At 39.5% G+C, this 12,206-nt stretch overlaps 1 protein-coding gene across 1 annotated transcript in view; it reads left to right on the plus strand.

Moving 5' to 3' along the window:
* The window catches only part of LOC107609120 (polyadenylation and cleavage factor homolog 4-like), an 11,669-nt gene extending 761 nt beyond the window's left edge, over positions 1-10,908 (plus strand). Inside the window, exons 2-6 of the mRNA XM_016310966.2 lie at positions 9,293-9,399; positions 9,608-9,961; positions 10,080-10,537; positions 10,708-10,749; positions 10,842-10,908. Coding sequence (XP_016166452.2) covers positions 9,293-9,399; positions 9,608-9,961; positions 10,080-10,537; positions 10,708-10,749; positions 10,842-10,908 — 1,028 coding nt within the window. The remainder of the gene's footprint in view (positions 1-9,292; positions 9,400-9,607; positions 9,962-10,079; positions 10,538-10,707; positions 10,750-10,841) is intronic.

Here is a 12,206-nt window from a genome sequence, read left to right on the forward strand (position 1 = left end):
TGGAAAAGGGGGAAGACTCAGAGCTTGCTGGATGGCCTCTTCTGTAATGGGCACTTGCTTCTGCCGGACATAAATAGACTGCAGGGTCGGTATGTAGAAGTTGGATTAGAACTCAACTACCCAAGAGAGATTGACCTGCCTCAGCTGTCTCTGTAAGAAACTCCATTGTCTTCGTTCAATTTGTGGCTCAACAAAGGTGGCAATATTAGACGGGAGGATTAGAAAATTGTTATAGTTCCTTTCTGCTAGGATAGGGAATATCTGCTCACAGTAGCGATTCGAAAATTGCGTAGCGTCCCTTGCTGGAAAGGCTTTCTCCTTTTCGTCAACCTTTATTATCCTCTTAACTCTTTTTGTTGAGGGCTTGACTGTGGTTGAAGAAGGCTCGGCCACTAATGCTCTTTTAGTTCCTCTTCTTGCTGGTGGTTTGGAAGTAGCTTTCTCTTTTCCTTTCTTGGTGGCCATCCTGAAAGAAGGGAAGAGAAAGGAATTTAAGTGCAAAGAGATAGAGCAAGAAAAAGGGTAGTGTAAGTGATAATCAATGCACAATAAGGATAAATGGCAGTAACACATGGTCCGGATTACATGTGAAAGGCTCATCAATGGAAATATAGCAAGTGCATGTAGGACAATGGAATGGAAGAGATTTATTGGCATGCAGGCAAAGGCAGGAGTAGCATATATCAAACATTCAATGTCCAATTTAGATTACCATTTGTAAAAAACTAGCCATCACGTTTGTATTGACAATTAAATTTAATTAGTAACATATGAAAGGAAATTTGTGAAAAGCAAGCATTGCATATTAGAGTAAAATAATGTGAAGAAGTGCATAATGCCATATGGGCTTTTTCACAAACACATAGCATGCATGTAGAATAAGCTCTTGAAAGTATGAATTTGAACATGGAAGCAATCCCTTAAAAAGTAATATATATGATTGTCAAACAAATTTATAACAAACCATAAGCATATAAAGATAAATAATAACTCACATAAATAGATAACACCAAGTAAAAAAGAAAAGAAAAGAAAAGAAAATAAGAATAATGAAGAAAAGATAAGGAGATAACATATGAAAATAAGAAGAATAGTAGAAAAGTGAGAAAGAAGAAAAGAAAAACCTTGTTAATGGGGTGAGAAAGATAGAGAATGAAAGGTGAGATAGAAAGGGGAAGGGAGAAAGAAGAAAGAATGAGGGAAAAGAAAATTTAGGATTTGGAGGAAAGAAAGATAAGATAATTTGGCAACTGAGGTTGAGCTGTGCGGCGCATGCGACGCGGCTGCGGAAGGCACGCGTTCGCGTGGTTGCGCTCCAGGTAAGGTGACACGATCGCGTCGATCACGCGGTCGTGTGACCTATGTTGCGCTACTGGCGCGAGTGCAGCCTCGCTCCAGCACAACTCTCTGTTCGATTCATTTTAATTGCCAAAATTGGATGACGCGATCGCGTGGGTCACGCGATCGCATGAGTGTGCGTTATAAAATGGGTGACGCGGCCGCGTCAGCGACGCGGTCGCGTGACAAGGATTGTGTTTCCAGCATCACTCTCGCACAGAATGCGACTGTGCACCATTTTACGTCGAAAACTCAGGGCACGCGGCCGCGTGGGGCACGCGGCCGCGTGGGGCACGCGGTCGCGTGGGAGGCCATGATTTTCATGCGATTCGGTCGCGTCAGCGACGCAGTCGCGTGGGGTAATTTGTGCCATTGGCACGGCTCCAGCGCTGCTCCTGCGTAACTTTCTGTTCATTTTTATTTTTCTTTACTCCCCGTGCCACGCGGACGCATCGCTGGTGCAATCGCATCGCGCGGCCAAAAAAAAAATTTTTTTTAAAAAAAAGAAATATAAGGACATGTAGGTGTAAAAGCATGAAAATATTAATAAAGAGAAGAGTTATTGAAGAAGAAAAAAAAACTAAAAGTGAAGAAAAGAATGATCATACCGCGGTGGGTTGTCTCCCACCAAGCACTTTGCTTTAACGTCCGTAAGTTGGACGTTCCACTAGCTCAATCTGCTGTTATGTGGGGATCTTCCAAGTGGAGGATCTCAAGCTCCTTGCTTTTATGCACCTTCTCACTATGGTACAGCTTCAGGCGGTGTCCATTAACCTTAATAAGTTCAGAGCTTGAAGGATGGCTTAGGTGATAAACTCCGTATGGTTCAGCCTTCTCTACTCTGTATGGACCTTCCCATTTTGATCTTAACTTACCGGGCATTAGCCTTAGTCGAGATTTGTAAAGGAGGACGAAATCTCCAGGTTGAAATTCTTTCTTCTTGATGTTTTGATCATGCACAACTTTCATCCATTCCTTGAAAATTCTGGAATTCTCATAAGCTTCTAGGCGAAGGTTCTCCAGTTCCTGCAGTTGCAACTTTCTTTCAGCTCCGGCCTTCTCAATTTCCATGTTGCACTCTTTAACTGCCCAGAAGGCTCTGTGTTCGATTTCAACTGGGAGATGGCAAGCTTTTCCATAAACTAAGCGAAAGGGACTCATCCCAATGGGTGTCTTGTATGATGTTCTATATGCCCACAGTGCATCTTGTAGCCTGGTGCTCCTGTCTTTTCTATGAGGCTTCACTATCTTTTCCAAGATATGCTTAATTTCTCTGTTCGACACCTCGGCTTGCCCATTAGTTTGGGGATGGTAAGCTATTGCAACTTTATGGATTATCCCATGCTTCTTCATCAATCCTGTTAGTCTCCTGTTACAAAAATGGGTGCCTTGATCGCTCACGATCGCTTGTGGTGATCCAAAACGGTATATAATGTGGTTTCTCACAAAAGAAACAACAGTGTTAGCATCGTCAGTGCGGGTAGGAATTGCTTTCACCCATTTGGAAACATAATCCATAGCTAACAATATATAAAAATATCCATTAGAATTTGGAAATGGACCCATGAAGTCAATGCCCATACATCAAAAATTTCACAGAAAAGCATATAGTGTTGAGGCATCTCATCCCTCCTGGAGATATTACCAAATTTCTGGCATGGGATACAAGATTTGCAAAACTCAGCAGCGTCTCTAAAAAGAGTAGGCCACCAGAATCCACAGTCTAAGATCTTTCTAGCTGTTCGTTGAGGGCCAAAATGTCCTCCACTCTCAGATGAGTGACAGGCCTCTAAAATAGACTGGAATTCTGATTGAGGCACACAATGTCTAATTATCTGGTCAGCGCCACATCTCCATAAATATGGGTCATCCCATATATAATATTTTGACTCACTTTTCAGCTTGTCTCTTTGATGTTTAGAAAAAATGTGGATGAAATGTGCGGCTAACTAAATAATTAGCAACAGGTGCATACCAAGGGACTACCTCATATACTGCTTGTAGGTTATCAAAAGGAAAATTATCATCTATAGGAGTAGAATCATCCTTAATATGTTCAAGGCGACTCAAGTGGTCTGCTACTAAATTCTGATTACCACTCCTATCCTTTATTTCTAAATTAAATTCTTGTAGCAGTAGTATCCAATGTATAAGTCTTGGTTTGGACTCCTTTTTAGCTAATAGATACTTTAGAGCTGCGTGGTCTGAATATACTACTACTTTGGTACCAAGTAAATAGGCCCGAAATTTATCCAGAGCAAAAACAATAGCAAGAAGTTCTTTCTCAGTAGTAGTATAATTGGACTGGGCAGTGTCTAAAGTCTTAGATGCGTGGGCAATAACAAAAGGATCCTTACCTTCACGCTGAGCCAGCGCTGCTCCTACTGCATGGTTGGAAGCAACGCACATGATTTCAAACGGCTGGCTCTAGTCGGGTTCTCTCACAATTGGGGCTTGAGTTAGAGCAGTCTTCAGCTTATCAAATGCTTGTTTGCAATCCTCACTGAACTCGAACTCAATGTCCTTCTGCAGTAATCTAGATAAGGGAAGTGCCACCTTACTAAAGTCCTTAATAAATCTCCTATGGAAACCTGCATAGCCAAGGAACAAACGGACTTCCCTCACAGACGAAGGGTATGGTAAACTAGAAATAACATTCACTTTTGCTGGGTCCACAGAAATACCATTATTAGATACCACATGTCCTAATACAATCCCTTGTTTTACCATAAAGTGGTATTTTTTGAAATTCAGTACAAGGTTTGTATTAATAAATCTATCTAATACTCTAACTCTTCTTTTTGAACTTCAGCCACACTTTCGTCTATGACATCACACTGGAAGATAGAACGATCTTCTGGGGGGTTGTCAATGACTCCATTCAGGTTGAAGATCACTATGCGGCCATCTATTTCAAAGGAGTATGTTCCTGAAAAAGCATCCAATTTGAATTTTGATGTTTTCAGGAATGGTCTTCCAAGTAGGATTGATGATGGCTTATCTGAATCATTATGGGGCATCTCCAAGATATAAAAATTAGTGGAAAATGTGAGCCCTTTAATGTTCACCAAAACATCTTCAGCAACTCCAGCCACTGTAATAATGCTTTTATCTGCTAACACAAAACGAGTTACCGACCTTTTTAAGGGAGGGAGCCTCAAAACATCATATATGGACAAAGGCATTATACTGACACATGCTCCTAAATCACACATGCAATCATAAATTACTACACTACCAATAGTACAACTAACTATGCAAGGACCTGGATCACTACATTTTTCAGGTAATCCTCCCATTAAAGCAGATATAGAACTACCTAAAGGAATAGTTTCTAATTCATTAATCTTGTCTTTATGGATACATAAGTCTTTTAAAAACTTTGCATATTTAGGTACCTGCTGAATAACATCAAAAAGGAGGACAGTTACCTCGACCTTTTTGAATATCTCTACCATTTTAGGATCAGGTTCCAGCTGCTTCCTGGGCTTCCTTGCAAGCTGTGGAAATGGAATGGGAACAGTGGGTTCCATGGTGCCTGCGCCTTTTGGTGCTTCTTCTTGTGGTTGAGCTATCTCTTCTTCAGCTATGTCCTGTATATCCTCTTCCTCTTCAACATCTTCGATTTCCACCACCTCTTCAGCTGAGGCGTATTCTGGTGAGCTTGGTTCCTCCTGATTCCTCTCATGTAGTGTAGTTCCAGACTTCAGGGTGATGGCATTAATGCCTCCCTTTGGATTGGGTAATGGTTGAGAGGGGATTCCAGTGGTGCTTGAAGGTTGGTTACTGGAATTTTGTGCTGAACCAAGCTGTGTCATAAAAGCTTGCAGAGTAGAGGTGAGACCATTCAGACTGGCATTAATACTGTTCACGATGGTACTTTCCATGGCCAGTTGTCTTTTTTCAAAAGCTTGTAATATACAGAAGAATGAGTAAATTGAGAGGTTTGCTGCTGATTGTTCGGTAGTCCTTGGTTTTGCCTCAGGTGAGGTGCTCGGTAAGGTTGATTTTGCTGCCTGTTGTTGTTATTATTCCACCTCTGATTTCCCTGATTATCTCTGCCTCCCCTGTTATTATTGTCCCTCCAATTCTAGTTTGAATTGTCCTGCCATCCATGGTTATTATTTCCACTTTGATTGTACCCTTGGTTGGGACGGTCATAGAAGTTGTGAGTGGATGCCACCATGTTGTCTTCTTGTTGGAGCTACAGGCACTCATCAGTGTAATGGCTGTAATCAGCACAAATTCCGCAAATTATTTCTGGGACTAGTTGTTGGTTTTGTTGCGGTTGAGTTTGCTGAGCTTGTTGATTCAACTGCATCTGCTTCAGCAGGTTGGTCATCTCACAGATGCTTTGAGTTAGAGCAGTAGTCTCTCTGCCAGAAGATACTTCTGCAACAGCTTTTGAACGACCTTGCTTCTGTCTGTGGTTCCGAGTAGATTCAGCTAAATCACTGATCAATTGCCAAGCTTCATCAATGGTCTTGTACTTCTTCATAGACCCATTGCTGGCACTTTCCAATGTGGTCTTATCTTGGGGCCTCATACCTTGTGTGATATAGCTAAGTAGCATGACCTTGTCAATCATGTGGTGGGGGCATGCTTCCAGAAGATTATTGAAGCGCTCCCAGTATTCAAAGAGAGTTTCATTCTCATCCTGAACAATTGTAGAGATATCCTTCCTCAGTTTATCAGTAACTTCAGATGGAAAGAATTTCTCCAGAAACTCCTTTCTGAGTGTATCCCAGTTGGATACATTTGCTATAGGTTGAGTGTAGTACCACTCTCTTACTTTTCCCTCAAGAGAGAACAGAAAAGCTTTTAGCAGAATTGAATTTTCATCAGTGCCATCACGCCTGACAGTAGAACAGGTTGCCTGGAAATCTCTCAAGTGCTTGATAGGCTCTTGAGCAGGTAGGCCATGAAACTTGGGCATCAAATTTAATAGTGCGGTCTTTATTTCAAAATCCGTAGCTACCACTGGATGATGCGCTTGAAACGGTTGCATTGTAAAATCAGGAGCTCCTTCCTCCTGGATGGTAACTCTTCTAGCTGCCATGTTTTCTGCACGTAAAATAACTGAATCAGTAGAACGGGGGCTGGTTTCTTCCTCAGATTCACTTTCAGATTCGCCCTCAGAGCGGGCTAACCTATGTTGTTCTCGCCTTATTCATGAAATTGTTCTTTCAATTTCAGGATCGAATATTAGCAAGCGCGGAACAGGAAGTGAACGTGTCATTTGACGGAAGAAACATGCAGCTCATAGTAGCAAAATTAAATAAAATGCAAATAAATAAATTCTAATTAATAAAATTAGCACTCTATTGCAACTCCCTGGCAATGGTGCCAAAAATTGATGGGAAGCAGAAGCTGATGAATTAAAAAAATTATTAAAATTGATACGTTGCAAGTATAGTTCTTAATTCACCGAAAATCTGCCTATTAATTTAGAAATGTGTCACAAAGAGTTTAAATCAAAATTACTGGGAGTTTTAAGTCCCAGGTCATCTCCCAATAAGTTGCAGAGAAGGGTGCTTTCTTATTAATCAGAGGTTCGAAGAAATTGAGGTAAGTAAATTGGAATGTAAACTGAGGAAAATTAAATGATATGAATAAAAGCCTTAACTGGGAATTGATTAGTTAGAATCTCTATCATTGATGGAGTGATTTTTAAGATTGATTTATAATTAACGGTTACTCTGTTTAGTTATCCTTTACTAGGTAAGGAAAAGTCAAACAAGTTGGATTACTAGATCCGTTCACGAGTTACAACCCACTTAGTTCAAAGGAATTGACGTTGGTGACAGGATAGCAATTCAACAATTAACCCAATTACAAATTTTCTTTCAATCCTTCCAACTCAAGAGTTCCTTTTCAATCAATTCCCCATCAAGTAATGAAACTACTCACACATTGTAAATAATAAATCCATAACACATAAAAGGGAATTAAAAGAAGACATGATTATTGGAATTGAAATTGAATTAAAAAGAAATAATCCTTGCGTTAATTAATCATAAAAGTATTTGAATGACAAAATTGAACATAACAAAAAAACATGGAAGAATAAAACCAAGTTAAGAGAACAAACTAGAATGATGAAGTCTTGATGAGGAAATAACTCTTCTCAATGTTCCAATGCTAAGACCAATTGAAAATTAAAAATTCTAAAAACTAGAGAGAAAAACCTAAGAGAGTGAAAAACTAGATCTAAAACTACTGAATGAATGTGTGTGTTGTTTCTGCATATTCTCTGACTCTAGTCTGCTGTTCCGGGTCGAAAACTGGGCCGAAATAAGGTCCAAAATCGCCCCCAGCGAATTCTGCAGATTATGCAGATCGCACATGTCACGCGATCGCGTCATCCATATGGACGCGCTGGAATAAAGGAGAATTAAAATTAAATAATTAGAGTCTCTAGGAAGCAATTTTCAAACATGTACTAAATTTAGGAAGGAAATCTAAATGCATGCTAAATTGATGAATAAGTGGTTAAGGATCATGACAAAACCACACAATTAAACACAATATAAACTATAAAATAGTGGTTTATCAGCTCTCAACAGAAGGTTTTCCCTTATGTGTGCGTATGCACAAGGCTGTGCGTGTGCACAATTTCAAAAAATCACAGGGGTGTGCGTACGCACAAGGCTGTGCGTGTGCACACAAACCAGAATTACAAAATTCTGCAACATTGCAGAATTTCAGATTTTGAGACCAAACTTTCTATAATCATATCTTTTTCTACCGAATTCAGATTTTCTCAAAATTTAAACCATTTTAAATCTTGTTCAAGTTTCTTTCATTTGATATAAAATACATTGGATTTCAAGCATGGTAGCTCAAAATTTCAGTTTAAGCAAAAGTTCACAAAGTTTCAATTTTCCACAATCCTCAACCAAAATCATCCAAAACCCTTCCCAACTCCAACTTGCATCAAAATCTACCACATTCCACCATTCATACCAAATTTTTCTTCACACTTCATTATTCTCAATCTCAATTATAAAATTCATAACATTATAAACAATCCTCCACCAAAATATTTATTAATCATAATCTATCCATACCAAGCATCATAATCAATCTCATTTAATTTCAATCTATATCTTTCACACCATCTTTATCAATTTCACATCATAATCCATCAACATATTCAAAAATCATCAATTCATCATTACTCATCATAAATCATCAATCAACAACTCAACAACCAATTCAATTCAAACCTATCCTATGGGTCACTAGCCTAAATGTCCAGAAATGTTATATATTACATAGAGAAAATCGAAACCATACCTTGGCCGATTCCCAATATGTACCATAACCCCAAATGAGCACAAGTTAAGCTTCCAACTACAATCCAAGTCACCAATCACTCCAACAAGCATTAGCAATCACCAACAAGCTCAAATATTCAAGCTAATATCACATATATCACCAATATCAAAACCTAGAAACTACAACATATAACACTACGAAGGTATATGAAGAACTTTACCTTGTCCAAAGGGGATTGGGACAAAGCCCAACAATTACCCGCCACTAGAGATCACCTAAACAACCAAATCCACAAAATCTACTCAAACACCATACCCAGAAAGTGAAATCTGTTAGGGCTGAAAGGAGGAGTATGAAATTCGAGTTGTTACCTACTTTATTTAGCTAGAAGTGATAGGCTCAGCAAGAGCTTCGCGTAGCCGCTGACGGCACACAAATCGGAGCACCGTAGCTCGAGATACAAGCGAAAGAAGTTTTATGTGAATAGTGCTTCTCTCTTCTCCTTCTCCTCTCAATGTGCAGCTGTGTTTTGTATTTGTGGGGGAGTAAATGAACTCATTTGGGATCATTTAAGCTTATATATATGTTGGGCTTGGGCTCAACTTGGGCCTGGTCCAACCGTGAAGGGTTTTTGGTTTGTTTGGCCTAACTTTGGGCCAAACCTTTTGGATAGGTGCCCGGTTTGCTGAACCAAAAACTTTTCTAAGGTTTTCAACTGTTTTCACTCTCTCTCATGCGGCACTGGACAGAGTTAAGCCGGTACTGCTGGCTACTCTATCGGTATGCGTTTTTACACAAAAATTTTCAAAAGAAAACATTTTTCCACTCAGAAAAATCCACAGAATCCGAATCTCAAATTTATATTTTGAGAAAAATATTTTTATATTTTTAGACCTATTCCAGGAAATTAAATTAGTCTATTCTAGTTAAGCGATTTTTTGTGAAAACTCCGGTTCTTACAAATAGAACTTTGTTTATACATGACCAGTTGCCTAATCAACCTGGACCAATTTCCTCGAACCTGCAAAATCATGGACAAGCGCCTCAGCTACAGTTTCTTCCACCTCCAGTTCCATCTTCAACACAAATTAGTCTTGGGAGCTCGTTGCAAGGAGATGGTGCCTCAATAAGTACACCCATCTCAAATCCATTACCTGATATGCAGGGCCAAAGTTTACATTTACATGGGGGAACCTTGCCATCTTTGTGCCCATCTCATCCCCATGCTGATGCTTCGGTGACAAGTCAACCTCCACCTGTATATCTTGATTTGAATAGTTCACTAGTGAACCATGGTGTGATCTCGGTAACTAATCCACTCACCAATCCACCCACTGGACTGGTAACTATACTTTCATTAGTTTCCCTCCTTTTTTAGTTTGTTAATTTGATATAGTAATTTAAATGAACTCGTGTTTTAGAATTCCATTGGGATGGAGTTTGATGTAGATATCTTGTAGGTTTGTTATGAAGGTGTAATCAGTGCCTTATACATTGAGCTTCCTAGACAATGCACGAGCTGCAGTCTCTTATTCAAATGGCAAGATGAGCACAGTACACATATGGATTGGCACGTGACTAGGAACCGAATGTCAAAAAGTCGGAAGCGGAAAGGGTCTCAAAAGTGGTTTGCAAGTGGGAGCATGTGGCTAAGTGGTGCAGAGTCTTTGGGAAAGGAATCGATTCTAGGGTTGTTGGCTCCCGAGGAGACAGAGGAAATGAAAAATGAGGAAGAGTTAGGCGTTCTTGCTAAAGAGGATCAGAGTAGATGTGCACTGCGTGGAGAGGGCTTCGACGAGTTTTACAGGCACGAAATGAATGAGTGGATGTATAGAGGAGCCACGTACCTTAAGGCACCCGTGGGAATAACATTGGCCACCATGGACAGACATCAACTAGGGCCCATTGTTCATTCCAAATGCAGAAGGATCAGAGTAGATGTGCACTATGTAGAGAGGGCTTCGATGAGTTTTACAGCCACGAAATGGATGAGTGGATGTATAGAGGAGCCACGTACCTTAAGGCACCCGTGGGAATAACATTGGCCACCATGGACAGACATCAACTAGGGCCCATTGTTCATTCCAAATGCAGATTTGACTATGACCCTACTATTCCCTCAACCAATAGGTATTTGCTTTTTATATACGATCTTAGTTACATTATATTAGCTTACTACTACTATTATTTACTCTTCTTTCTTGTTTCATTTGTGTATGCAGGGAACCTACCAAGAGAGTAGTAAGAGAAAAAGAATATGGGTGGACCAAACATCAGTTTTGTGCATGATAAACCCCGATTTTGTGGTTTATCTTGTGCTTAATTTGGGGGATTTTATCAACTTTTCTCACATTTATTCAATGAAATAGCATGGTTTTGCAATTCTCCCTGAATTTGTGCTTAAGTGTGAAAACATGCTTTTTAGGAATTAAAATAGCTAAATTAAACTCACTTTAATTTCATTCGATGCCTTAATATATTTGTTGAGTGATTTCAGGTTCATAAGGCAAGTATTGGATGGAAGAAGCAAGGAGTAAAGCATGCAAAGTGGGAGAACTCATGAAGAAATGAAGGAACTGCAAAGCTGTCAAGCCTGACCTCTTCGCACTCAATCGACCATAACTTGAGCTACCGAGGTCCAAATGAAGCAGTTTTAGTTGCGTTAGAAAGCTAACATTTGCGGCTTCAAAATGATATAAAATTTGGCATAGTTGCCTGACGTATAGGGGCACGCATGCGCCATATACGCGTGCGCACTGATGGAGCACGTGGTTCACTAAAGTGAAACCGTGGCCAGCGATTTTGCAGCTCATTTTGGGCCCAATCCAACTCATTTCTGATGCTATTTCATGTAGAATTCAAGCTTGGGCAAGGGGGGAGTAATTGTTTGAAGTGTTAGCATCATGTAGGTTAGTTTCTAGAGAGAGAAGCTCCCTCTTCTCTCTAGAATTAGGTTAGGTTAGTCACTTTTAGATCTAGGTTCAATTTCATGTTTTCATCTTGCTTCCTTTATGAATTCTTGCGTCTAATCTTTTATTCTCATTATTTGTAGTGTTAATTTTACTTTCATACCTCTTTTATGTTCATAAAATCTTGTTGGATTTGGATCTTTTCTTTAATGCAATTTAAGGATTGATGTTCTTTTATGGTTGATTTGAGTTGTGATCCTACTTTCCTTGCAATTAGTAGTTGATAGATTTTATTGATTCTTGCATTTTGTGATGTTTACTTTTCTTGCATACTAGGTGTTTGATAGAATATTTCCTTTAATTTTTGAGTAGTTTTCTTTGCTCTTGGCCTAGGCTAAGGGAATTGAGTGACCTTGAGTCATTGGGTCTCAATGATTTGGTGATTTGAGAACCCTTGGTGATCAATTTGATACTCATTGACAGTAACCCACTACTAATCTAATTAGTAGAAAGGTTGGGACTTATGGGTTGATGTGATCAAGCCTATTTGACGTACTTAAAGCTTTTGGAAGTAGACTTAATAGGTTGGCCTCTCATAATTGTCAATATATAGTTTGTAGACAAGGATGGTGATCTCAATTACCTATGTCTAGCCAAGAGTACTTTTCATTTCTTTAT

This window comes from Arachis ipaensis, chromosome B01 (genome assembly GCF_000816755.2).
Source record: "Arachis ipaensis cultivar K30076 chromosome B01, Araip1.1, whole genome shotgun sequence".
Classification (NCBI taxonomy): domain Eukaryota; kingdom Viridiplantae; phylum Streptophyta; class Magnoliopsida; order Fabales; family Fabaceae; genus Arachis; species Arachis ipaensis.